General features: G+C 51.9%; 2 protein-coding genes across 2 annotated transcripts in view; both read right to left on the reverse strand.

Annotated features, from left to right (window-relative positions):
• ITGA1 (integrin subunit alpha 1) overlaps window positions 1–24341 on the reverse strand; it is a 144400-nt gene extending 120059 nt beyond the window's left edge. Inside the window, exon 1 of the mRNA XM_028526146.2 lies at window positions 23644–24341. Within this exon, the coding sequence (XP_028381947.1) occupies window positions 23644–23704 (61 nt within the window). The 5' untranslated portion in view covers window positions 23705–24341. The remainder of the gene's footprint in view (window positions 1–23643) is intronic.
• Window positions 8919–11176, reverse strand: PELO (pelota mRNA surveillance and ribosome rescue factor). Its single transcript, XM_028526157.2, has 2 exons — window positions 9821–11176; window positions 8919–9529 (listed from the first exon to the last, which is right to left on the reverse strand). Exons 1-2 carry the CDS (start codon window positions 10544–10546, stop codon window positions 9098–9100), a joined length of 1158 nt encoding a protein of 385 aa, XP_028381958.1. The 5' UTR covers window positions 10547–11176; the 3' UTR covers window positions 8919–9097.
• Window positions 24342–24555: the final 214 nt, after the last annotated feature.

The raw sequence follows: 24555 nt of genomic DNA on the forward strand, positions 1-24555 counted from the left end.
GGATGGCTCTGGGGTAGCACATAACGTCCCGTGCCCCGCACCGCGCAGGCCCCCCGTCCTTGCTGTCCTGAGAATGGCAACCAAGCTCTTTCCTAGTTTCCCTGAGTTTCTGCTGTTCATCACGAAAGAGATGCTGAAGATAACAAAAGTGTGAAAAATACAAAGTGTCCAGAATCTTCCCAAGTCATTTCAGGCACTCACGGTCCCTGGTCCGCATTTCTGATTCCATTTAGGCTTTTTTTCCACTCATTTTGGAGGGCGGGAGCTGATGCAATCTTTCTCCCTGATGTCTCTTCTTCTGTAAATATTTAACATCTCAAGAGCTTAGGGAACACAGGGACCATGACTTGGAAAAAAAAATGTTACCAAGTAATTTTGAGGGGCTGTGTAAGAGAAACGCCCCCAGTGCCCTCTGCCTCACCTCTTGGGGAGTAAGAAAAGGTCCGGGCGGGCTGGGGTTCACCGTCACTGTCACTGCTGGGCGCTGACAGCCAGGCTGGGTTGGGAGCCCCCTTGAGTCCCCCGTCCCTGCCTGGTCTTCTCCCTGCACCAGCCGTCGGGCTGGGGTTTCCTGTTGGCTGCAGGCTGCCCGCCCCAGACGGGTGGCCTTGGAGGAAGGGTCTGTGATCTTCTGCAGTCACCCCACCTCCCTGGGGGCCGGCACAGTGCCTGGCACCCTGTAGGGGCTGAGTGAGCGGCTGTCCGAAGACGGAAAGGCAGGAGGCAGAGTCTAGAGAAATGTCCTTCGAGGAATGGACAGCCAGATTTGGGTGGGGTTTGGGTCTCGGTGAGGCTGCGGACAGCGGAAGCATCTTGCTCCAAGAGGAAGACTTACTGGATAAGGAAGGAGGGTGTAAGGCATTTTAAATTCCCACCTTATCCCATATTTTCTGTACCCCAACCGGCGATGAGAAGATGGGTGAGAAGCCAGCACGGGGTGGAGGGATGCGGGCCTGCGGAAAACGGCCACTCACGTGACGTGGCTCTGCTCAGGTTGCCAACCCTCCCCCCAGCCTCAGTTTACATCCCAGTCACTAAGTCCACGGGTCAGACGGCTCCTTGCAGCACCCACCCGGGACGATTCCACTGACTAGGAGCCACGTGGCGCGAACCACTTGGCTCCTCCACCTCGTCCCCGAACCCAGCGGCTCCGCCAGTGCCAGCCGTGCGCTCAGAGAGGAAGAGGAACCCTAAACTACGGTCACAAGATCACGGAGCCGAAGCACAGGGTTCAAATGTGTTTTATGTCCACAGGGCGATTTATCACGGCGGTGTCAAACAGAAAGTTCTAGTCGATGTTTACACGAGGACGTGATGAAAAATTCCAGACATAAAACTTCTGGAACTCAGAGTTGAACTCGGGAGACCTCCCACCTCTGGATAAATTTCAGAGCGGATTCTTTTTTTTTTTTTCCTTAACCAGAGTTCCTAGTTCAGCAATGAGCTGGGTTTTCTTCCTGCGACTGTTACGGAATAGCAAACCTCTAGCTATCTGGAGCTGTCCTTCCAGCCACGACCGCTAAGGATTTATGTAAGTGGCACCATCCTTCTACAATGTGGGAAGGACATCACTTTGAAAGAAATTCTACTCCCTTGACCCGTTGAATTCACTGAATGTAACCCAGCTGTTTCCTCAGCCCGAACGCCAGTGACCGCACTGCAGGACAGTCTGAGCCCCGCACTTCTCCTTGCATGGGGACCCATGGAGCTGTCCCTTCTCACTGCTGTCACCTCCCTGTCTGCTTGGCCACTCAGGGTCCTCGCTCGGTGGCACCTCATTTGCTAACCAAAGGCAGGGAAGCTTCTTTTGATTCCCCATCACCCACCGAGGTCAGCACGACCCCTTAGTAAATAGCTGCTTGTTGAAATAACGCCTGAATTAACATAGTAGGTTGAAAAAAAATTTTTTAAAGATTTTATTTATTTATTTATTTTTAGAGAGGGAAGGGAGGGAGAAAGAGAGAGAGAGAGAGAAACATCAATGTGCGGTTGCTGGGGGCCGTGGCCTGCAACCCAGGCATGTGCCCTGACTGGGAATCGAACCTGCGACACTTTGGTTCACAGCCTGCGCTGAGCTACGCCAGCCAGGGCTGGTTGAAAATTTTTTAACCAGATTGCTGAACGCTCAGGGTGAAATAATACTAAAAAGATGCCGAGTAAAGGCTTCAGGGGCTGGATTTAAAAAAAAAAAAGAACTGCAACAGTTTCTGCACGTTTTCTAATGCTCAATGAGACTCCAGAGACGCCCCGGGGTGAGTTCTGACTGGTCACGAGAGGGGACCAATAATCGTGGTGGGTGAGCAAAAAGCACCCGGAATGATGACATGAACTTCGGCCCATCACATAAAATGCAGGGCCGTCGAGGAACTCTGTCCTATTTCTAGGCACGTCTGACCTCCTCCAGCCTGGAGCCCGCGGGACCGAGCGGCATTCTTACACTTGTTTGCGGGGGGGGGGGGGGGGTCCCTCGATTGGGCCGCAGCAGCACAGCCGTCCCCTGTGGGTGGCGGGCACATGATTCAACCTCTTACTCATTTCGGTTTTCTTACCCTACAGCAGCGGTGACTGGGTTCGTCGGAGAGCGAACTGGTCCATCGTTAGAGCCCTCGCCGCAGGCCTGGACCCGCGTAAGCACGCGTGACTCGCCGTCTGTTCCTGGAGCCGGGACCTGGGCCGGCCCTGTTTGGGGGGGCAGGGCCCTGGGACCGCACACGCGGGTCTCTGTGTGTCCCTGGCACTTGCTGCCTGGCAGACACTGCCCGCCGCAGGACTGGCCTTTTGGAGCCAACCGGCGCCCTGAGTGGGAGTCAGACGCAAGCCCCCTAAGTGTCCTACACCAGAGAAGCCGGGCGCTTCCAGCACCCCAGCGTTTCAGAGAACGGGCCTGGAACGTGGGCGACGCTAAGGGAGGAGGGGAGGGGACTTACAGAGACCGGTAACCCGGGTCCTCACGATTCGTCACACAGGTCGCCGTCCTCAGGGACTGGCAGCTGGAAACGCAAGACCTTCCCACGCTAATGCCGATTATTGTGGAACTGAGACGGTCACCATCAAGAACGAAAATGAGAGCCTCGCACTTCACGGGACTGAAGTATCATACGCAAAAGTGGATTTTACTTGGGGAAACCCATTCGTTCCTCCTCAGTCTGAATGTACGAATTCACAATATCCCAGTTCCTTTCTTTCTTGGTGTCATCACAAGACACACGACTACGGTTCTTCACACGGAGAAAATAAAGACTGCAAAGTAAATGGGCCACCTTACAAGCAATCACGCCTGGACATCTGCGAAGAACACCTTGGAATACGGCCGAGGACAGGGGCCACTCTACCGAACACCCTCTGAAAGGGAAGGGTTTTGTTGTGTAAAGAGAAACGACGAAAGAGATTTTATCCCCTTCGCTTCAGTGTAACGAATACCTCCTGGTGAGGTTTCCATGAGGTCTCCCTGATCTGTCTTCTCACCAAAGGAACTTGGCAAGTTTGTTTAGTCCCAGTGGAGTTTACTGGCTGCTGGGCGATTAGGTTAGGTAACTCCTCAGATTTCCCTCGCTGCTGAATTCCGAGACCATTACTCCAGACCCTACCTGCCCACGTCTTCATTAGCTGCATTGCTGACCTCCGAATGTCTTCCAAGAAGGGCATCCCGGACACACAAACCCACATACTTGCCCCTCGACTCATCTGGCAAGGTGATGACGACCTTGGCTGCTCAGTAACACGTTTGCACTTAAACTTCGAACTTGCCAATTCGCCCGCCATGTACACGGTGCCCGAAGGAAGCCTGGAGCAGCACTTTTCCAAAATACTCGGTCTCGCAGAACACAGCAGCCGAACCGCAGCACGAGGCTGGAGGGTACCCACATCAGTGTGAGGAAAAGCAACTTGCTGAGGGCTCTGAAAACCGTGCCTGAGACCGTGGTTCTTTTTTTAGCGGCCCTTCCCTGCGTGGGCACTCATTTACCGGAAAATGTGCATCAACAAAGTCAAGGGGCGGATCAAAACCAATTTTTCAAGCAAATGTAAACAGAGCTTTGTGAAATCTGCGGCACAGTTCTGACCCTGGGGCTTCTGCAGGGAAAGGGGAAGTGGCGAGGGAGCCAGAGGGGCCGAGGGGCCGGGAGCCCGGGCCGAGGGAGACAGAGCTTCCTAACACCCGCTCCCTCCCGTGCGGCGGCGGGACCCTGAGAAAGCTTCCTGTAGACCCCCTCGTGGCCCCTCGCCCCTCTGCTTGTCGAAACTGGAACTTTGCAGGCACTAAATCTGTTAAATGTCCGTGTGTATAAGGCCCCCTTCAAATGATTACAATAGGAGTGTGGCTTTTGCCCTTGCATTTTTTTTTTATCTTAAGACTGCTTAGAAACGCAACTTCTAAGCAGTCAGCTGTTCACTCGTCCTACAGGTGCACACACACAGGGCGCTGTAGGCAGCTGCCGGAGCCAACACCACGGCCCGGGGAAACTTCGTCCCTGAACAACGTAGACACCTCTGCTCCGAACGGCAGTGATACAGGTGATGGAGTCCAGTCGCACCTGCAGAGATTCAATACTGGTACCCACTTCCCTATGCGTCGGGGCCTGGTCCCCCGTTCTCCCCGTTTGACTAATGCTTGTTAGATTGTTGCTTCTCCCCTCCACGATTTCTGGCCCCCTGGCCCCCTGGCACCTCTTGGATCATCATGCCCCGACAGCACTTTCCTGAACCTCAGATGCGCACCCTCTGCTGCCTAAGGGATCTTTTCATGCAGATTCGTTCCTTCAGTTGAACATTTTTTGAGCATCTTTTCTGCGTCAGGAATTCATTCTTTTTTTCTAAAAGATTTTATTTATTTATTTTTAGAGAGGGAAAGGAGGGAGAAAGAGAGAGAGAGAGAAACATCAGTGTGCGGTTGCTGGGGGTCATGGCCTGCAACCCAGGTATGTGCCCTGACTGGGAATCGAACCTGCAATGCTTTGGTTTGAAGCCCGCGCTCAATCCACTGAGCTACACCAGCCAGGTCAGGAATTCATTCTTAGTTTCAGAGACACAGCAATGAACCTGAGAGACCATAACCTCTGGCCCCGGGTGGCTCACGCAACAGAACGAAGAGAAGCAAACCAACTAGACGTGATGGACTTGGGAAAGGCATCTTGAAGAAGTCACATTTTCTACAAGGCCGGTTTGGGAAGATGCACTGAGAAGACACTTGAGCACACAGTGGAGGGAAGGCGGCTGTGAGGATGCCGACGTCCGGTGGGAGAGCACCCCAGATGCCCCACAGGCACGTCAGACCAAAGGCGCCAAACTGAGTGTGCTTCTTCCTTGCAAGCCAGCCTCTCCCCCTGCATTTCCCATCTCGGAATTGTGCCACCGCCTCTCCTGGCATTTGGAAAAACAAACCAGCAAACAAACAAAACCGAGTTGACCCATACCCTAGCGCCTCCCCATTCATTCCTGTTGCAAGGAATCCTGGCCCGCCCCCTTCGGCCGCCATCACTTCCCCTGGGACTTCTTCCTGCCTCCTCCCACCCGTCCTGCCCCCGTGCCCCCAGCGATACTTGGGAGACGCAGAGTCCATCAGGCCCCGATCTCCAGGGGTTTCTCCCTGTGGTCACAACAGCATGCTCTGATGCGGCGGGGGGGGGGGGGGGGGGGCTCCTTGATTAGCACCCGCACCCCCTGCCCTCTTCCGCCTGGTGACCACCGGCCTCTCCAGGTTCATGCTCACCGTTTTCAGTAAACTTACTGACAGGCTGAAGTCCCTTTCAGAAGTGACCCTGTACGACACTGGGCCCTTACACACTTCTCGTTACATCTACACCAGTGACTGGCTTGCCGGTGTGTCTTTGTTAAATGCAGCCTGGTGCATGGCTCAAAGCAAGCACCGAAAGAATGAGTGGGTACAAGCCAAATGCATCATCCTTAGTGGCTGGGGGAATACAAACATGGGCACTCCACACTTAAACCCCAGCCACCGGCAGTGGGGCTCCTCCCTCCTCGAAGCCTCAGAATCACCTGAGAAATAATCCCCCTCAGTGTGCAATTCAACCACTCTGACTCTGCACGCAGTATGCAGTTTGCTTGGAAAATAGTCTGACTTAAAAGCACAATGCTCCTTTCTCAAATAGTGGCTTCTACTTTGCAAAATTATTGCACACACCATTTCAGGATGATGTATTGCATACATCATTTCGTTGGCATACATCACATGTTAGCATACATCATTTCGTTGTCAGCAACAAAGAGAATTTCGGTTCCAGAATATATGAACTGCAGAAATTAGGACTCCCTTCGGGTTCAGATAACCTGAAATAGACAGAACTGGTTCTGAGGTCTAGAACAGGAAACGGAAGGTAGTGACAGAAGGAAAGAACTGGGCTGCTCTAGTGTCACATGGGAGAAAAAGATCCAACTTGTAACAAAGGAGTAGTGACGGTGGGAATCCAGACATCGAATTAGCAACGTGTTTACCATGTAAATGGGGGACCAGGACTGCAAAGTGTAACTTGGTACGTATCATATTTACAGTAAGATGACACAAACTGGCAAGCTTCTCCTTCCTGGTGCCTAGCAGGGGCAGCGGATGCGGCACGAGGGGTGCCGTGGTAAGTGGGAATTCATAGTGCAACACTGTGTCGTCCTGAGCTTTGTTGCTGGTGGTGTTTCCATCTGTTACCGCCCGGTCTTCCCTTCTTTAGGCTGCTGGGACAGACTGCTGACCCTGACTTCCAAAGGATTATGGTTCATTTTGCTTTGTAGAGAATAGTAAACATTATTAGAATGTTTGTTTTATATTCTCCTATCTCTACTTTGACATGTCTACCTAGGCACCTAGGAAGATTTACTCAATATACTCTTGATAATGGTATGAAATGTAACCTGCCCTGGCCAGTGTGGCTTGGTTGGTTGGAGTGTCATCCCATAGACTAAAAGGTCATGGGTTCGATTCCCAGTCAGGGCACATGCCCCGGTCGCCGGTCACTCCCTGGTCAGGGTGCCTGCAGGAGGAGACTGTTCCGTGTTTCTCTCTCACGTGGATGTTTCTCTCCTTCGGTCTCTCTCCCTCCCTTCCCCTCTCTCTAAAAATTAATAAGCATATCCTCAGACGAGGAAAAAATATGCATATAAAATGTAACTTTTAAAAACAGGAATTCTTAAAGACAGTTAAAATATTTTATGCACATGAAAACACGCTTTCACTCAAAGAAGTTTTACAGATAGTTATGCACAGCGATCAACTGGCAACGTCCGTACAATGGACCGCGTCTCAGCAGGCAGGTGTGGGGTGGAGACCCGGACTCCGAGGGCCGTGGCCTACACTTATGAACAGCAAGGCCTGGACCCGTGGTTCTCAACCCTGAGGCCTACTGGAATCACCTGGAGAGCTTTTACAAACAGCATTTCTGGGGTGAAAGGCTATATGGTCTGAGGTCCAGTCTGGTTACTGAGTTTTAAAGCTCCCAAGCAGCCAAATTTGAGAACCTACGGTCCCAAATGGGTTGGTCAGATTGTCCCTGGTTCCTGTACTGTTAATAAAAGCTAAGAATAACCCATGCTGCACAGATTATGAGAGTAACAGATGTCCCACATCTCCACATTCTTACTGAGGATATGACTCATCATCAATCGAGTTCTACAGTTAAGAATTTCAGTGGCTTCATTTATGTACTGTTACCAAATTATTTAATAGCATACTTTTAATATATTTGAAGGTAAAATACTTATGGAATCATTTGACTTATTTTCAGGTTAGGATGTAGATATGTGAAAATGTGGTTTTAAACCATATAGAGATATCTATTTCTAATTACAGATAAAAAGTTTAGATTAGGTAGGAAGTGTATTAAAAAAAAAAAAAATCCCCAAACCTGGTCCTCACAGCCACAGGAAGGCCCAGCCTTGGAAAGGAAAAATCAAACATCTACTGAGTAGCCGTCCCTCCTTGAAGTAGGCACCACCGATCCTAGAGTTTCAAACAAATCACCACTCTTTCTTCATAAGGGTCTTCCTAATTATTGCTAAGTTGAGGTTTGTAAAAGGTCAAGCTGCAAATCCATTCCCAGGGTCTCTCCCTAACGCTTAGAAATGCACATCGTAAAAACCGAGTACCAAGAACACGTTAAACTCTGAGGTGCCTGCAGAAATCCCCACCTCAGAGTGGAGTACTGGGGTACAAGCTCACTGCCATACACTACGCAACTCACTCAAGCTTTCTGAACAGGCTCCTCACCCCTAAAATCAGACGCAGAGCCAGTCCAGCAGGAATGTGAGCACACACAGAAGCGGCGTCAAGCAGAACCGAGACAGGCCACACAGTGCGCACACGGGGGAGCAGCACAAGAAATGGGTCCGGATGGGAGTCCTTCCGGCTCTGCCACTAACCAGCAGCCTAACAGCAAACCGCACACCTTAGTCTCACTTTAAAAATCCGGACACTTCCAGTACGTGATCCTGGGCACCCCCAGCAGATCAAAGCTCTATGACCTGAAGAGAAGGAATTGAGGGATCCTCTGAAGCAAATAGGATTAATTCTATCGACAAAAAACCCCAAGAGTTTACTTCTAACATGACTGGATTAACAGGCCTCTTTAGGTAAAAAAATTTGTCTGCAAGAAAAGTCTACTATTTGGCTGTCACTGAAAATAACAAATAAATTTAAAAATGGAAAAAATGGGGTGTAAGGGAAGCGGGGGAAAGGGATCCTGAGGCAGTGCAAGGACACTGTGAAGAAATCAGACAGGCACTGCAAACTAGGGTAAATGGAATACTCAAAAGCCCTTCCTAGGGAAAGCTATTTCCAACGATAAAGGGTGGGCATTTATGATGGACCCCAAGGAGCATACAAGGACCCTTATTAAACATACAGAATGTTCTAAGTACTGCAAGTAACCCATGATCTCTAGATGAAATTATCCTACTTCATAAAAATGGTAGTACCAAAAGGTTACTTCCTTTTAATTTATTTAGCTTTAAATACATGTCCTGCCAGCCACAGGACCCCCGGTGTGACCAGTCCCTGTGACAGTCACGGCACTGCCCAGGCGGCCTCCGTCACAAGGATGCTGAGAAAGCGCAGCCTTAAGGAGGCGCGGGGCTGTCTCACGGACGGGCCCAACCGTCAATCTTCCTCAGAACTGGAATCCTCCTCCTGGTCGGACAGCTCGGGCACGGGGAAGCGGAGGATGGCGGCCACCCCGGTCAGCTGGCTGAGCTGCTCCCCAGAGACGTGCAGGCTGGAGAACACCCGCACGGTGCCCGCGTTCTCCTTCACGCTGTCCACCAGCCGCACGTAGCGGCTCCGCGTGGCCACGTCCTGGTGCCTGAAGAGCTCGTCGCTGACCAGCAGTGTGTCGATGGCCAGGGCCTCGTTGGCCCGCTCCACCTGCTTGAGTCCGTAAAAGGCTCGGTCGGGCTCGTGCTGTAACATTTTATAGAAGTCGTCCAGGGCCTTCACCTCGCCGGCAGCCTTCGTGTCTGAAAGGCGGCTGGCCACCGCAGGGTCGCAGAGGGCTTCTTTGAGGGCGTACTTGTGTCCAGAGGAGGCATGCACCTGGGGTCACAGTGACAAAGGTCAGACAAAAGGCTCTCTCAGAGCACCCATTACTCAGCCCGCGAGTACCTAAAGCCAAAAGCACCCACGGGGCTTGCTGCGTTTAAGGACTTAAGCAAAGTTCACTGCACAAATATGCTGCCCATTTACCAGCTCATTATCTCACTTACAATCCCGCTCAAATCAAGACTTCCTTCCCTTCTCCCAGCTCTAAAGTTTTAGAAACAGTTTCTACAACCCCCTTAGCTCATCTTTAGTCCCCGGGTCGGGGTCGGGGTGGGGAAGGCGCACCTGCAGGAACTTGGACCGGTTCTCCAGGAGCACTTTGTTGTCCGTCTTCACAGCTTGCTGAAACATGTAGTCGCAGAACTGCTCCCGCACGAAGCCCGGGCTGGCCACCAGGACGCACTTGACGACATCGAAGTTGATGTGGCGCTGGATGGCCTGGACCACCTGCTCGTAGAAGCGCTCCAGGGCCCGGTCGTGCTGGGCGCAGTTGCCCTTGCGCTTCCGGGGGATGTTCACCTCCACCTTGGCCCGCGTGAGGGTCATGCTGGGCGTGACCAGGCAGACGTGCGCCAGGCCCTCCTGCATGACCACGGCCGCCACGTCGGCGCTCCAGGCCGGGTCGCAGGCCTGCTCGATGCGCTCCAGCACCACGCTGTCCCACTGCTTCTTGGCCAGCGTGAACTGGCGGTTGGGCTCCAGCTCGATGGTGTGGTACGCCCCCATCTTCACGTACTCGTTCTCCTGGATGTTGGTGCCCTTCACCCGCAGCTGGCAGGCCTGCGAGTCGAAGTCGATGGCCTCCACGCAGAGGGTGAGCGTGGTGCGCACGCGGTTGCTGCCCACGCTGCCCGTGGACGACTCGGTCTGCACCTTGCGGATGGTGGAGGCGCGCAGGCTGTCGCCCACCTGCACCAGGTTGTAGGTGTGCCACATGTCCTCGGGCTCCTCGGGCACCAGGGTCACCTGGCCCGCATTGTCTTTCTCAATGTCCTTCCTCACGAGCTTCATGGTCGGCTCCGGTGCGCGGGGCCGGACCGGAGGAACGGCGGGGTCCCCGCCGGCAGGGGCGAGGAGGGGACCCGGAGTCCCCGCCGGGAAGGGGGCGGGGTCTGGCTACGGGGTTCCCACCGGCGCCGCGTGGCGCGGGGGGAGGAAGGACTAGCCCCGACTCAAGCAGCCGAGGGAAGCACTCCAGTCCCCCCTTGCTTAGCCTCGGGGCGCGCCGCGACGGGGAGGCCCGAGAAGCACCCTACCCAGCAGGGTCCGATCCCCCGTTCCCGCAGCCAGCGCGGACCCAGTGGCTGACGCAATGAGGACGCATGCGCAACACGCGTCCCCCGCTCCCCCTCCCGGCGCAGTACTGACGTCCGAGGGGAGGCGGGGCCGCTCTCTGCGCGTGCGCAGTACGCGGGGAGGGGCTCTTGGCCGTAAATCTCCTAGGAGAGGTGCCCAGTTCTTGCGGGAGAATCTTTTATTTTAATGCTCGAGTCGCGCCTCCTAAATTTTCCCGTCCTTTCCAGTTTATGAGGAATCTGAAGATACATGAGAGAAAGTGCACATGTTTTTTTAAAGTTGCATGCAGTTGCGGCTCTCCGCCTTCTACCTTTGGATAAATCCAATTTCAAAACTTATCTAAAACTAAAAAAAAAAAAAAAAAAAAAAAATTCTCGAAAGTGCAGGCTTGACCCCAAAGTTGCAAACTACGCCTTGTTCTCGTCACATCCACCCTCGGACGCCGCAAGCCGCCCGGACCCAGGCCCTCCAGGAGCCGCTCTCGAGAAAGACCGGTTGCCGTGGTCCGGCTCCGAGCCACGTGCACGGCCAGCGCGGCCGGCGGGACCTGATCTGCCCGAGGTCAGGGCGCTGGTCCCGGGGACGGGGAGAACCACCGTGCAGTCTGCCCCTGGGTGGACCTCGCAGTCGCTCGCGGGGTGCCTGGGAATCCCAGAGCCCGGGACGGGCCCCCTTGGGCCCCCTCCGTTCAGCCGCGGGGGCGAAGGTTAGGCTGCGGGTGTGGGTCGCAGGAGCTCAGGCGGGGACGGTCACCGCCACCGCGGAGAGCTGAGATTTGGCAAGTTGGGCGAAAACTGACCCACCAGAACCCCCGATCTGACAGCTACAAAATTGGCTGTAAAGAAAATCCCTAAATTACGTTTGTTGGGGGGTGGGGCGGTTTGCGAGCTGGGGATTGCCAGTTAGGAAGACCGGCCAATAGTAAACGCCGGGCCAAGTTTTCGGGAGCGTTAAGACGCGGCGGGGGGCAGGGAGTCCTCAGCTCACCTGCCATTCACTGTCTTTCCTGCCTTCCTGTGTGTGGCGGGGACGGGGAAGCTGGTCACCTTGCAGGGGGAGGAGACAGGGTTGGAAGGGAGGAATCCGACTCTGGCGCAAATCCTAACACTCAAGTCTCAGTGATCTGGCTCAGAGATGGTCAGGGGACACGAAGGTTCCTCTCTGGAGCTGGGGTGCCCATCGCACCGCTCTTTATTTTGTGGCCTCTCCTCTCCCTGTCACGTCCTGCCCCGCCCTCCTGCGACACGGACCCCTCCCGAAGCTCCCAACTCCTTGCTTTCTCCTCCCACTTCCACGTCCACTTCCACGAGAACCCACCGTGCAAGGAACAGATCGCCCTAACATGGGAAGGTGGCTTGCCTCTCCAAAGGACAATGTATCTTTTTAAAAGGTGCTTATTAACCTAGAAGAAATCGCAACTGGGAGTGGGAGGGAGGGAGGGAGGCCGAGGAGAGGGAAGAGGTACTTTGAAGTTCTCCTTGACCACCTTTCTAAGTACAATGGACCTATCTTCAAAGTCAGCCAAGGATTAACACCCACAGAATCCCAGCGGCGGCACACAGTAAGATCTCCATAAATGTTCGGTTCTTATGAAGAGCTGTCACTTACTGAATATTCACCAGGTGCTTTCCTATGCTCTTTCTGATTCTCATCTGTAAGATCAACATTTGTTATCCTCATTTTATAGATTTAAAAAGATGGATTACAGAGAAGTTAAGAACGGTGTTCAAAAATCATATAGCCCACACTGAAATGCAGGCCAGCTTCCCCCCACCCCCTCTCCTCTTTCCGCTCCTGCAAGGCGGCATTATGGTCGCCTGGTGTCACTTCTGCGACCACAAGTCCTGTGCTGTTACCCACCGCCACTTCCCCTCAACTGTCACCTTTGCCATCCAACAAAACCAACCTGCAGGGTGTGAAGGGCACCATTCCCTCCCTTGCTCTCTCATCACTTTTTTAAAGTCTTTACCTTCTTTTCGATAGTTTTCATTTTGTCCAGCCTAGGTCACCATTAAAATCCTTGGGGAAAAAAACGCCTAATATTCTATTTTAGGAAAATACATTTTTCTATGTTTAAAACCTGTGGATAACAAGAGATGGAGGCTCGGACCCAGGTGGTAGAATTGGAAGGAGAAAGGCCCTCATCTAGCAATTTTCTGATGGCCAGGCTAATCCAGACGTGCCCACAGACATGAGAGGAAGTGTTTCTAAAACGATGTGAATCCGATATTTTGACCCAGAGGCTGGAAGGGTGGAAATGAAATCCGCAGGGATAAGCTGTGGAGCGGGGAGCAGGGTGCGGTGGTGATGAGGTCAGGCTGGGATGCTGGGTGTGCGGTGACAGAGAGGCAGTAACGTCGTGGGTCTGTGGCCACAGCACAGCATGCTGGGTACCCATAGAGGTTGTCAACATGGAGTTGGAATTTAAAGCTGCATAGCTAAGGAGAGACTCTCAGAGAGCAATGAGGGGACAGCTGATTTGGGAGAGGGGGAGCTGGCAGTGGGAGTCCTGGGAAGGTGGTGGACCCAGCCACTGTGTCAGACACGGCCCAGAGGTCAAATCCAATGACACCGGGATAAGGATCATTGACACCGTGGATGACCCTGATAGGAGCTGTTTGTTGGCATGGCTGGGTGAGGGACAAGGGAAGACACTGGAAGCAGAGAATGCAAACAGGCCACCCTGAAAAGGCTACAGACTGTACGGCCCACCCCCGTGGCCTCCGGGCAAAGGCAGAGCTAGAAAGACAGTGCCAAGACCCCTGGTTGCAGGGGCTGGAGGGCAGAAGGGAAGGGGGATGAAAAGGCAGAGCACAGGAGGTTTTTTAGGACCGTATACCATGTTTGTAGGGCTATAACACACACCAGACCATAAGATGCACCTAGGTTTTAAAGGAGAAAAATAGGAAAAATTTTTTGAAGCAAAAAATGTGGTAAAATATTTAATAACCTGTGACCCTGCTCCACTGCACCCCCCCCAGAGAGCCAGATAAGCTATAAGATACACCCCCATTTGCCTCCTAAATTTGGGGGGGAGTGTGTCTTATAGTTTGAAAAATATGGTGACTATTCTGTATGATACTGGGATGGTAGACATATGACATGCATTTGTCGAAATCCATAGAAATATACACAAATATAAACTATGGGCTTCATTTGAAAGCAATGTATCAATATTGGTTCATCAGTTGTAATAAATGGACCACACCAATGCAAGCTAGCAATAGGGGAGAGGGTATGTGTGTGGCAGGGGCAGGCTGCATGGAAACTGTGTATCTTCTGCTTACCTTTTCCATAACGCTAAAACTGTTCTTTTAAGAAATGGTGAAAACCCACATTGTTAAGTCTGTGAGTTTTTTTAAAGATAATTTCTTTTTAAAAAAAGATTTTATTTATTTATATTTAGAGAGGGAAGGGAGGGAGATAGAGAGAGAGAAACATCAATGTGCAGTTGCTGGGGGTCATGGCCTGCAACTCAGGCATGTGCCCTGACTGGGAATCGAACCTGCAACACTTTGGTTCACAGCCCGCGCTCAATCCACTGAGCTATGCCAGCCAGGGCAAGTCTGTGAGGTTTTTTTTTTTTTTAATTTATTTAAATTATGAGGCAAACTGCTTTGGCTATGTTCTTAAACATGAATGTGCTTCGGTGATGGAACAGGCTACAAAATTTTTCACAGAATTACCGTTCGATCTCAAACATCTTTAACTTTATTTTTTTTTACTAAAAGGAGCTTATTGCAGAGTGAGCAGATGTCGTCTCCCAGATTGTGTGTTATAATTCACTAGTTCTAGGCCAATCGTCACACTTTTATTCTGAGTTATTCGGCGTCCCCATTCCCGTTCATTGCAATCCGGATTGCCCGGCATTCAAGGCCTCCGTGGCCTGGCCTTCCGAGCCCGCGTCCGCACGGGTCCCCGCCCAGACCCTGCTCCACCACAGGCCACAGGCGGGGTCTCGGTTCCCCCACATCCTTCCTGGGAACTTCTGCTTTGAGGCCTGAGCTCACGCTCTGTCCCCTCCACTGAAAATGCCACGCTCTCTCACCGCCGCCCCCCCTAAATCCCACTCATCTGTAAGGACCAGCGTACATGGGACCTCAGACTGGAAACCATGCATCATATTCGTTGGAACAGGTATCTTTTCCCCGTTACTTGGCCCTGAGCGAATCCCTCCGCTGACTGTCAGCGAGTCCCTTGCACGCAGCAGGCACTCATGCACCGAGGACGAGCTGAAAAGTGACGGGTCCCTGCTGCAAAGTGTGGCAGCTCTAGGGACATTATCGCAGGTGGCCCTTAAGGCACGATATGGTCACCAGCTATCATGCACTTCATTGAATAATTTAGTTTCAAAAGTAATTCCCCTTTCTTGGGAACGGCTACAGTGATAGGGCAGTGCATGGTATTTTCATTCTCTACCAAAATAAAACTAACTGTGAGGACATGAGGAAAAAAAACAAGATTTAGCTCTGTTGCTTTAAAGTCTGATTTCATAGTTAGGTGTTGGTTCTTTGAAAATAGATACCTGCGCATCAGTACCTTTACACCTATCTCTCCACAACATTCTATTTATGTTAATCTCGCTAAAAGAAAAAGAACGTTAATGTTGTTACCTCCCAAAGTTTTCGATTTGATGTTTCTGACCTACTTCTTTCTCGTGTCTCCCAACAAGAACCCCACCCGCGGCCGCGCGCTGGACTGCAGCTCCTCCCCCCCGGCTGAGGTTGTCTGTGCGTCCTGGCGGGGTTCGGTCTCTTCGAGCCTCGGTCTCTTTTACGTGAGAATCCAGGGCATTGGGTGCAATAATGAACGCTGTTTCAGTTCTAAAAATCGTGCTACAGCAATATTTAAGAAATTAAAACAATACCCATAACCTCACCCTCGTGCATTTATTTTCAACTTTGCATTTAACTTTTGAGTTCGAGTCTTCCGAAGGCCCCTTGTCGCGGTAAAAGATGGACACCTAGTTCAATGCTTGTCCACCCAGAGTGGGCAGACCCGAGTTCCGGTCTTTTCTGGTTAGATTCAAGCAACGTTAGATACGTTCTCCTACACTCTGCTAGACGGAGGTTTTCCATTCTAAATGGTAAACAAAGTTACTTGTCCTCCCTCTCTTATTTGGTGCGGTGGATGAGGTCGGAATGAGATTGTGATACTTTGTAAACTGCGGAGGTCTGCAAACATAGAAGGTACAAGGGTGCATCTCCAAGAATGCCTGGCTGGAAGCTAGACAGCTGGCCCAGACGGCCACACTGACTCAGGGATAACCCACTGGGTGCACTCATTCATACCCCCACCACTTCTCCCGGCCACCCTAGGGCAGTCCCGCTGCCCACAGGAGTGCATGCATCAGCCCCGCTTCCCGTGACGATGTGTTTGGAACGGTGTGCATGCCAGCAGCGGAGGTGAATCAAACAAGAGAGAAATCTTGTCTGAATGTCTTACGCCTAGTACAGGAGGGGCCGAATCAATCTTCTTGCTTCTCTCTTGTAGTTTTTGCAATCTTACTCCCCCGCAACACACACTAATCTTCCTCCTCTTCTTAGAGTACCTTGCAGGCTCCTCCCACCATAGCGTCTCTGCCTGGCTGTTGGTTCTCTCGGACTGTGAGCCTTTTAAGGGCAGACACCACTTTTTATGTGGTTTCGTGTTCCTGGAACCCGGCAGGATAACCGGTACCCAATCTTGGCTACAGTGCAACAGAACACGTGGTGGTTAGTTCTCCTTCAGTTCAGAGTTTTAACTTGTCTGTCACTGACATCGTAAAACTAGGAAACCACACGCTGTTTCATAATGTCACTAACAGTGTAAAACGATAAGTTTCTATAAACCTATTTCCATTTTTGAGATAGCCATGCTTGGATATGAAAAATGGTTCATTTAAACCCATCTTATTAAAGGAAAGATCTTAAAATCTTTAAAAACGATGCATAGCAGCGATCACTTCACTATACGTAGCTTGCAGCATGAACTTCACAGAACAAGTAGCCAGAGTTCTGGTTATGAGTATCTAGCAATAAATGCAATAAAATTGTTTATTTGGAGAGAATGTGCTAAGCTCAGATTGTGGAGCGATGCCCACATGACTTCCACACGCAAGCTGAGTGGAAGGCTGGGAGGGTTATTGAGCTAATTCAGTCAAAGGAAAAGGGAAAGTGTGCGTGTGTGTATATATATATATATGTGTGTGTGTGTGTGTGTGTGTGCAGGAACTTGTTGTACTCACTAGCTAAACTTCCTGTGATTAAAAATACGTACTTGCAGTTGTCACCAAGCAACACAAAACCTCCTACCCGATAAACCAAATCTTATCGACGAAAGTGTGTGGGGGTGTGGGGGTGCTTCTATTTGTACGTGCCCCTATACTTTACAGAATCATTTCACCAAAACATTTACAATAAAATGTATAATTTTAAGGATTTGTCAATTCTCACGTGCTTTCAAATTTTTGTATTTGGCAATCTAAAAGTATACCTCATAAAATAATTTGAAAGCACCTTGTAATTTGCATTTAGAGAATAGGATTTACAATGAAATGTGCGAATCTGCATCACCTCAGTCACTGGATATTGCAATGGGATTTAGCCACCCTACTGAAGTTTGTGTGTTTGCATGGATTTCAGATCTCAGCTGATTCATACAAAGCAGACATCACCGTTCTATTTAGTGTCTGAATGGCAGCGATTTTTCAGTTCAGATTTCTCACTTGTTCTGTTTGCAGAAATCTATCAATGTAATGCTTTAGCACTAAAATGAATTCTTAACACCAACCAGCGCGTACACTTTAACTTCCTTGTGAGACTTCGTTTAGTTTTCCTCTTCCTGTAATGGCAGGAGCCGGTAGGTAGGTGAAACCTCGTTCCCTTCCTGTGCACACAGCCCTCCCGCTCACCACCAAACCACGGAAGGTTGAGGTTTGCCCAAACCAGAGTCATGGATCCTGGGCAACTGGATCTTTTTTTTTTTTTTAATTAATGTATTGTCCTGACACTTCCTCTTAAAGGTATTTAGAGGAAGTTCTGCTCTTGGGATCTGGTGCGGGTGCTGGTGCCAGAGGAGCAATTAGCCCGAACCAGAGAGGAGCCTGGCTCCAGAGGAGAACTGAAAAGAGAGACAGTGTTCCCTGTCTCTTGTATCCGGGGGTGTGTTTCCAGTCGTATGATGCGGTTTGTAAAAAATACAAAGAAAGGTGGCAGAGAATGGCCACGCAGGTATGCTGTACGTTATTGACCATAATGATCCGATGCACGTTTCTGCACATGCCAACACCTAATCATCCTGCAATTATGATTGGATTGGTAGCACTTTCCCTTCTCCGTAGTGATTGGGTTATGGTGGTGCATTATTCAATTGCTAGTAACTTCCATCCAATTAGGTGTCACCATGGGTGGGTATGTATATATTCCAGGTGGGGCTATAATTCAAGGAGACAGTCTGATCCCTTGAGTGTGTTACGAGTTTGTCTGTAGTCTTTTCTTTCATGAAGCACTCAGTAACAACACTGTGAGTGCCTGTGCTGAGGTTGACCAAGGACCCTGCCCTCAGAGATCCTGCATCGAGCTGGGAGGACAACTGCACGATGTGTCATTGTGATTTCACGTGGGATGTTACAGGAGCAGGGGTCCTCGGGACTCTGGGGCAGGGGGTCCAGCTTAGTCCCATGGGTTTCTTGGAAATGACATGCACATGGGGACTGGAGGGTCTGTGACAGTGTGAGTAGCTCTCATGCAAAGGTCCAGAGAGGCCCGAGAAGCTGGCACCGCGCCGGAGCTGCAGGCGGCTCAGTGGCATCGAGGGCGGGCACAGCTTCCGTGTCTCCGTGTGTGCACACGCTGCACTGGCTCTGGGAGCCAGGCGATCCCCCAGTCACAGGGCGCGGGGAGCGGGCAGTGCATGCTGACCCCAGCATTGTGGCAACCTCCCAAGTATCCTTCTTCTCAATGTTTACCATGAATGGAAATGACCCTGTTTTGTGTTTCGTACAAAAGAACGGTGTAGGTAAAAAAATTACCATTGCGATCCCTAATTTTCTGAATACACAAGGTGGGGCAAAGGAGGTTTACTGTTATCGTATGAAAAAATAACACAATGACGACTAATGAATAATACAAGAATACACTGTGTTTTGCATACTCACAACGGTAAGCCTGCTTTCCCCCCACTCTGTATAATATTAAACATGAGCTGCCTGATCTTATGAAATGTCTCAGGGGACATAGGAAAATTCATCAAGTTCAAATTCTGACGGGAAGCTTGTCGGCCTGGAGGCGGGGAAACGCAGGCCGAGGAGTGCATCCTGTGCGTCTCCCTGACCCCGCACGGCCTACCTACTGCACAAGCAAGCCCACGGAAGTCCTGTGGGTTTACCGCTGCCTTTACAGGTATTTTAACGCCTGCAGAGTAACCCCTGACCGGCCACTGTGCGCCCTGGGAGGCCGTGTGTTTGTCACAGGTGAGGGGCTCAATCCCTCCCGCATCCAGCCGCCGCCCCGCTGGGCTGCATCGCGACTGGGTGGCCTAGCCCGTGCACAACGTCCCAAGAGAAGACCCTCACTTCCAGGCTCACCACAACGTTTCCAGGAAGGGGGACCTGTCACGTCATTAGGGGCCATTTGTGTCTACGTTTGTGTCCCGAATAACCAGGGAAGGTGCTCTCGTTTGGGTTGCACGTGTAGTGTAAGGCAGGGCGTCACCTGATTTCACCGGGTGCCTGCGAGTCCCGCAGGAGACCGGCTCACACTTGAGACGCCCTCGGTGGCCCGTGACTTCAGAGCGTGGGGTCGGAGGTCAGAGGCCCGAGTGGGGCCCAGGAGTTGCCCTTCACTCGTTGTGCGGCTCGGGATGAATTAAGTTAACCTCTCTGGTTCCTTTATCTCGAAAATATGGTGAGTTGTTCCAAAAACGTCCCTCTTTCTATGGTTGAAATGAAACCACACAAGCAAAGTTCTGGGGACAGGGCCTCACACGTCATAGGGGGTCGATAAAAACCGCCTTTCATCACGGTGTCCCCTTTTCTCTGCGGGATGTTTGGTCTTTCTCGGCCCGGGAGGTTGAGTTCTGCCTCTGGGCGTGCCCAGTGGGTGGGCTGGGGACCCCGCTGGAGACTGGGAGAAGAAGGAGTGTTTCTTTCCCCTGCCCCCTCCCTGCTGGGGTTCAGTCTGGACACCAGCTGCGTTCCTGGTCCTGAGGACACAGCTCCCGTTCCGAGGACCCCCTCCCACAGCCAGAGTTCCAGGTCAGGCTGGCGGGGTGCCCTCCTCCGGCCGGGACCAGTAACGGCCTTTCTTCCCCTTGTGTGTGTGGCCTTAGGGGATCCCTCCCCATCTTGTCAGGCCCTCAGTAAAAAGCCCGTTTATTCACCTTTCCTCAGTTAAATCCTTTGTAAGTGCCACTAGATTTTTCTCTGGGACTTTGACAGACACCAAAGGACAATGATGACTTTATTTGGACATAAGGAAGGGTGTCTTTCCTAATGAATCGCTTTTAAATATTGGGAAACGCTAAACCTAATGGACATGTATTGGGATGGTGGTGCCTTCTGGTGACGAAAACCAGTTTGCAAGGCTGGGGAGAATTTGTTTAGACCATAGGGGGTGGCGGGAAGGAAGGGTGGAGTCTTCTGGGTGCATAAAACAAGCTGCTGGGTGAGAGCATTGTCCAGATATGCCGACGTGGAGAGTTCGATCCCCGGTCAGGGCACACACAACGGATGCATCAATAAGTGCAACAACAAATTGATGTTTTTCTTTCCCTCTCTCCCTCTCCCTCCCTCCCTCTTTATCTCTAAACTCAATCAATTAAAAAATGTTTTAAATAAACAGCAACAAGCCCTGGCTGGCGTAGCTCAGTGGATTGAGCACGGGCTGCAAACCAGGCATCGCAGGTTCGATTCCCAGTCAGGGCACATGCCTGGGTTGCAGGCCACAGCCCCCAGCAACCGCACATTGATGTTTCTCTCTCTCTCTCTCTCTCCCCCTCCCTTCCCTCTCTAAAAATAAATAAGTAAAGTCTTTAAAAAAAACAGCAACAAGATCAAATCCACAGTAGCAACATGAGCAAGAGGATTATGGACACAGTAAAACTACGACTGCTGTCGTGGGAAGTTCACGTTCAAGGGTTTGAAGGTGCAGAGTCATGGTCTCCCAGAGATGCCCCTGTCCCCATCCCTGGAACCTTTAACTGTTACCTTACCAGCAAGATGGACCTGCCACATGTGATTAAATTAAGGATCCCAGGGTGGGGAGATGGTCCGGGATTGCTCAGGAGGGCCCACGGTAATGAGAGGTAATGACAGGGGCCCTTATCAGCATAGGCAGTAGAGTCAGAACCGGAGACAGAACGGTGATGAAGACGAGGAGTGGGGGGAAAGAGCTGACCGCGTGCCCCTGCCGGCTCGGAAGGAGATGGCCGCAGCCATGGGGAATGCGGGCAGCGGCCCCAAGGCTGGAAGGGGACGCTCCCTGGAGCCCTCCGCGGCAGCGCCACTCTGCCGCCACCGGTGCCCCGACTTGGGCCCAGTGGGACTTCTGGCCAGCAGAGCCCTGCAGTCGTGAGTGTGTCTTGGGTCAAACCAGTAAATCGGTGGCTTTTTGTGACAACAGCGGCCGGACACCGATAGGAGAGTCCCAGGAGATACACGGCGCTACATCAGGGCCGACCCTGGGGGGTCGGCTGAAAATTTGGGATTTTACCCGAAGGCAGCAAAGAACTACTGTTTCTGTGATTAAAGACTAAGATATAACAAAAATGACTTGCTAGGAAGATGAATCTCAGGTTGGGTCAGACTGGAGACGGGAAGAGCTCCCTATAAAGTCCTGTGCAGGGGCGGGGCTGCTGATGAGGCCCCAGGGGACGCGTGGGCTCTGCTTACTACTGCGAAGGGCCCGAGGGACCCGACAGTGCGGTGGCCGGCTGGGAGACCCGCACGGGCAGAGAAGACAGACTTCGGCCCTTGCATTGTGAAATGGGTATAAATACAGCCCATGAGCAATCCGTTGCTTCTGACACAGTAACCTTTTTTTTAAATTCTAAATTTCAATAGGATTAACATATACACACATACACATACGCACACACAAAAGGGGATGAAGTATTATAATTTCAAAATATCTATGTATTATTGTCCTTTAAAGCCCTCCCTGGACTCAGCAAGGCGTATTATCCCAACAATTGCAGAAAATGCCCACTGCACAACATGCAACTTCTAGGCACAGAGAAATCAAGTGGGTGAACCTAAAAAAAGTACCTCTCTTTCTCTCTCCATATATACAACATACACACACACACACACACATACATGCATATATATCTGTAGGCAATAATTATATGTATGCATAATAAGATCATATATAATATATATGAAATTGCATCTTCTTAACGTCTATTTTTCAGGACGTTTTTCGTCTTGTCTTTCAGGATATGCAAGCATCATCCAACTACCTCTGCTTCAGCGACTGCGTATGTGGTAAAACGGAAGAGGGACTATTTGAATAGGCACTAAACTACTCAGATTTTGCACAACAACACAAACAGGCAAGTGACCTCCAAAGAATGTGAGCTGGAAAAAGCATCACAGGTCAGATGTGTAAAGGGCAGTGACGGTAGCGGATAAATTAAACCATTCACCAGCTGTGGGGCGGGTCAGGAGGTACCACTGTTTGGGTTACTGGACATTTCCTGAGTCGTGGAAAATGTCTAGGTCAGTAGCTGGTAATGAACTCTCTTCACACCCCATCTCACTATGTGTGGGGTGAGGGGGGGAGCTGTGATTGTTAACAATACATTTCTAACTAATCTTCATAAATGTTAGCAACGCTTGGCCAGGCCAAACTGGCTGGATCCCCCGTTTCTTGTGGTAAAATGCTAAATTAACTAGTACTAATAAGCATCTCAGCAGTGAAGACACTGAACAATCGGATACGGATGATACAGGCGAAAGCCAGCCACAATTAAAACATTAATCAGGTCACTTCATTCAAGGCACAACTGCACCCATCTGCTGTATCTCGTCCCCCATGACAACTTTTCCTCCTCACTCAGCGACTGCTATTGGGTGAATCAGGCCACGGGTGAATCATTTGGAAAACCTTAGGAAATACTAGGATTCGACCTTTTCCTACGTTGCATACATCCACTGTGGTTTCTTTTTAAGTCCCTCCTCCTCAAAAGTGCCTATTTATACAAATAACAATGCTATATTTTGCATTTTCTAGAAGCCAGCTCCGTAATATTTACAAAGCAGATGTCCACGATTCCTGTCTCAATTCCCAAAGGCCCCTCCTCCCGGGAGCTAACTCAGAAACACATTTCAGGACGAGAAGCAGCTCTGCCTCGCCTCCCAGCCTCCTGCAGTCGCGCAGCCGAGGAGACGCGAACACTGGACAGCGAGAAAACGCGGGGCTTCCCTCCCCTGGGCGACCTGAGAGTGCGGACTTTGCCTGTCAGTCAGGAGCCCTGGACCTCCCTCCCCCCAAAAGAAAGGAGGGGGGAAGCCCGGCAGCATAGTCCTAAAATACAGAGCAAATCGTCAAAACAACTTTAATTTGAAAAGTCAGGTCCGCCTTGTAGGGTTTTCACCACTGCCGCCTCCTCCCTCCGTTGGGTGGAGGGCTGTGAGAAGACAACAAGACTCCTGTCCACAAACAGGACGCGAAAACTCTTTCTGTCCTCCCACCGCCAGGACGAGCCGACCCCAGGCGCCCGAGAGTGGGTCCGCGCTGCCCCCAGCTCTCTGCGCCACGGCTCCGCTCACCTCCCTCCCAACGCCCGAGCCCCTCGCGCAGGAGACGGTTAAGTAAATCGGGGTTGCTCACCGGTGAGGAGCCATCCGCAGGCGACAGCGACCCCTGGGCGGGCAGGGCTCCGGGGGCCCATGGCCGGAGCGGCCGCAGCGCGGGGAGCGCGCACTGGATCGCAGAACGAGTCCCGGCAGGACCGGGCGCGGGAGGCGCGCGCGCTGGGTCCCTCGGCCCGCCCGCCGCTGCGGGGCTAAGTCGCTGGCCCGCCGGCCGGAGCGCTCAGGAGCCGCAGAGTGATCCCCGGTGCTTCTCAGTCCCACGCACGCTTGTCACATCCCAGACGCAGCGCCACGCCGTCCGCCCCTTCGCGCCTCGGGTGTCTGAAGTGCGCCTGGCAGCCTCCCAGGCTCCGTCCGAGACATGGACAAATAAAGCCAGCTCCGCGGGCCCGTGTTTAGGCTAAAGTCCACGAGCTGCGAGGCAAACCTTAAAGGGACATCTGCCTTTCATGGAGAGGGTGATCCCGCTGCCTGTGCCAACTCCCTAAGGTGGTAGGAAGACGGGCGAGGGCTGGCCCTTCGGGAGGATGTTGCGGGCCCCGTGGCTCCTCCTTCACACCCCTCGCTGCTCTCTGGCTCCCGGCAGGGAGGGCACTTTTAAAGTGCCGGGGCTCCCGGGCCCGACTGCGCGGAAGGAGGCAGACGGTCTGCAGGAGGGAGCAGGTCTGAGACCTCGGTCGCCGTCCTGCGCTCGCCAGAACTTGGGCGCAGTCCGCGCGCACTAGGAGGGGCGGAGGGGCGGGCCCTGCGCGCCGGGGCGCTCCCACACCGACACGCCCCTTGAGGGCTCTGCTGCCTCCTAGGCAGGGTTTGCTTCGGTTTTGGTGATTCGTGAGTAAAGGGGTGTTTGTAGCGGAGGTTTCTTTGGGGAAGACTGATAAGCGGGAGGAAATGAAGCTGGGAGGAAACGACTGGGGCGAGTTGGGGG

The sequence above is a fragment of the Phyllostomus discolor genome, chromosome 3 (assembly GCF_004126475.2).
Source record: "Phyllostomus discolor isolate MPI-MPIP mPhyDis1 chromosome 3, mPhyDis1.pri.v3, whole genome shotgun sequence".
Taxonomy (NCBI): domain Eukaryota; kingdom Metazoa; phylum Chordata; class Mammalia; order Chiroptera; family Phyllostomidae; genus Phyllostomus; species Phyllostomus discolor.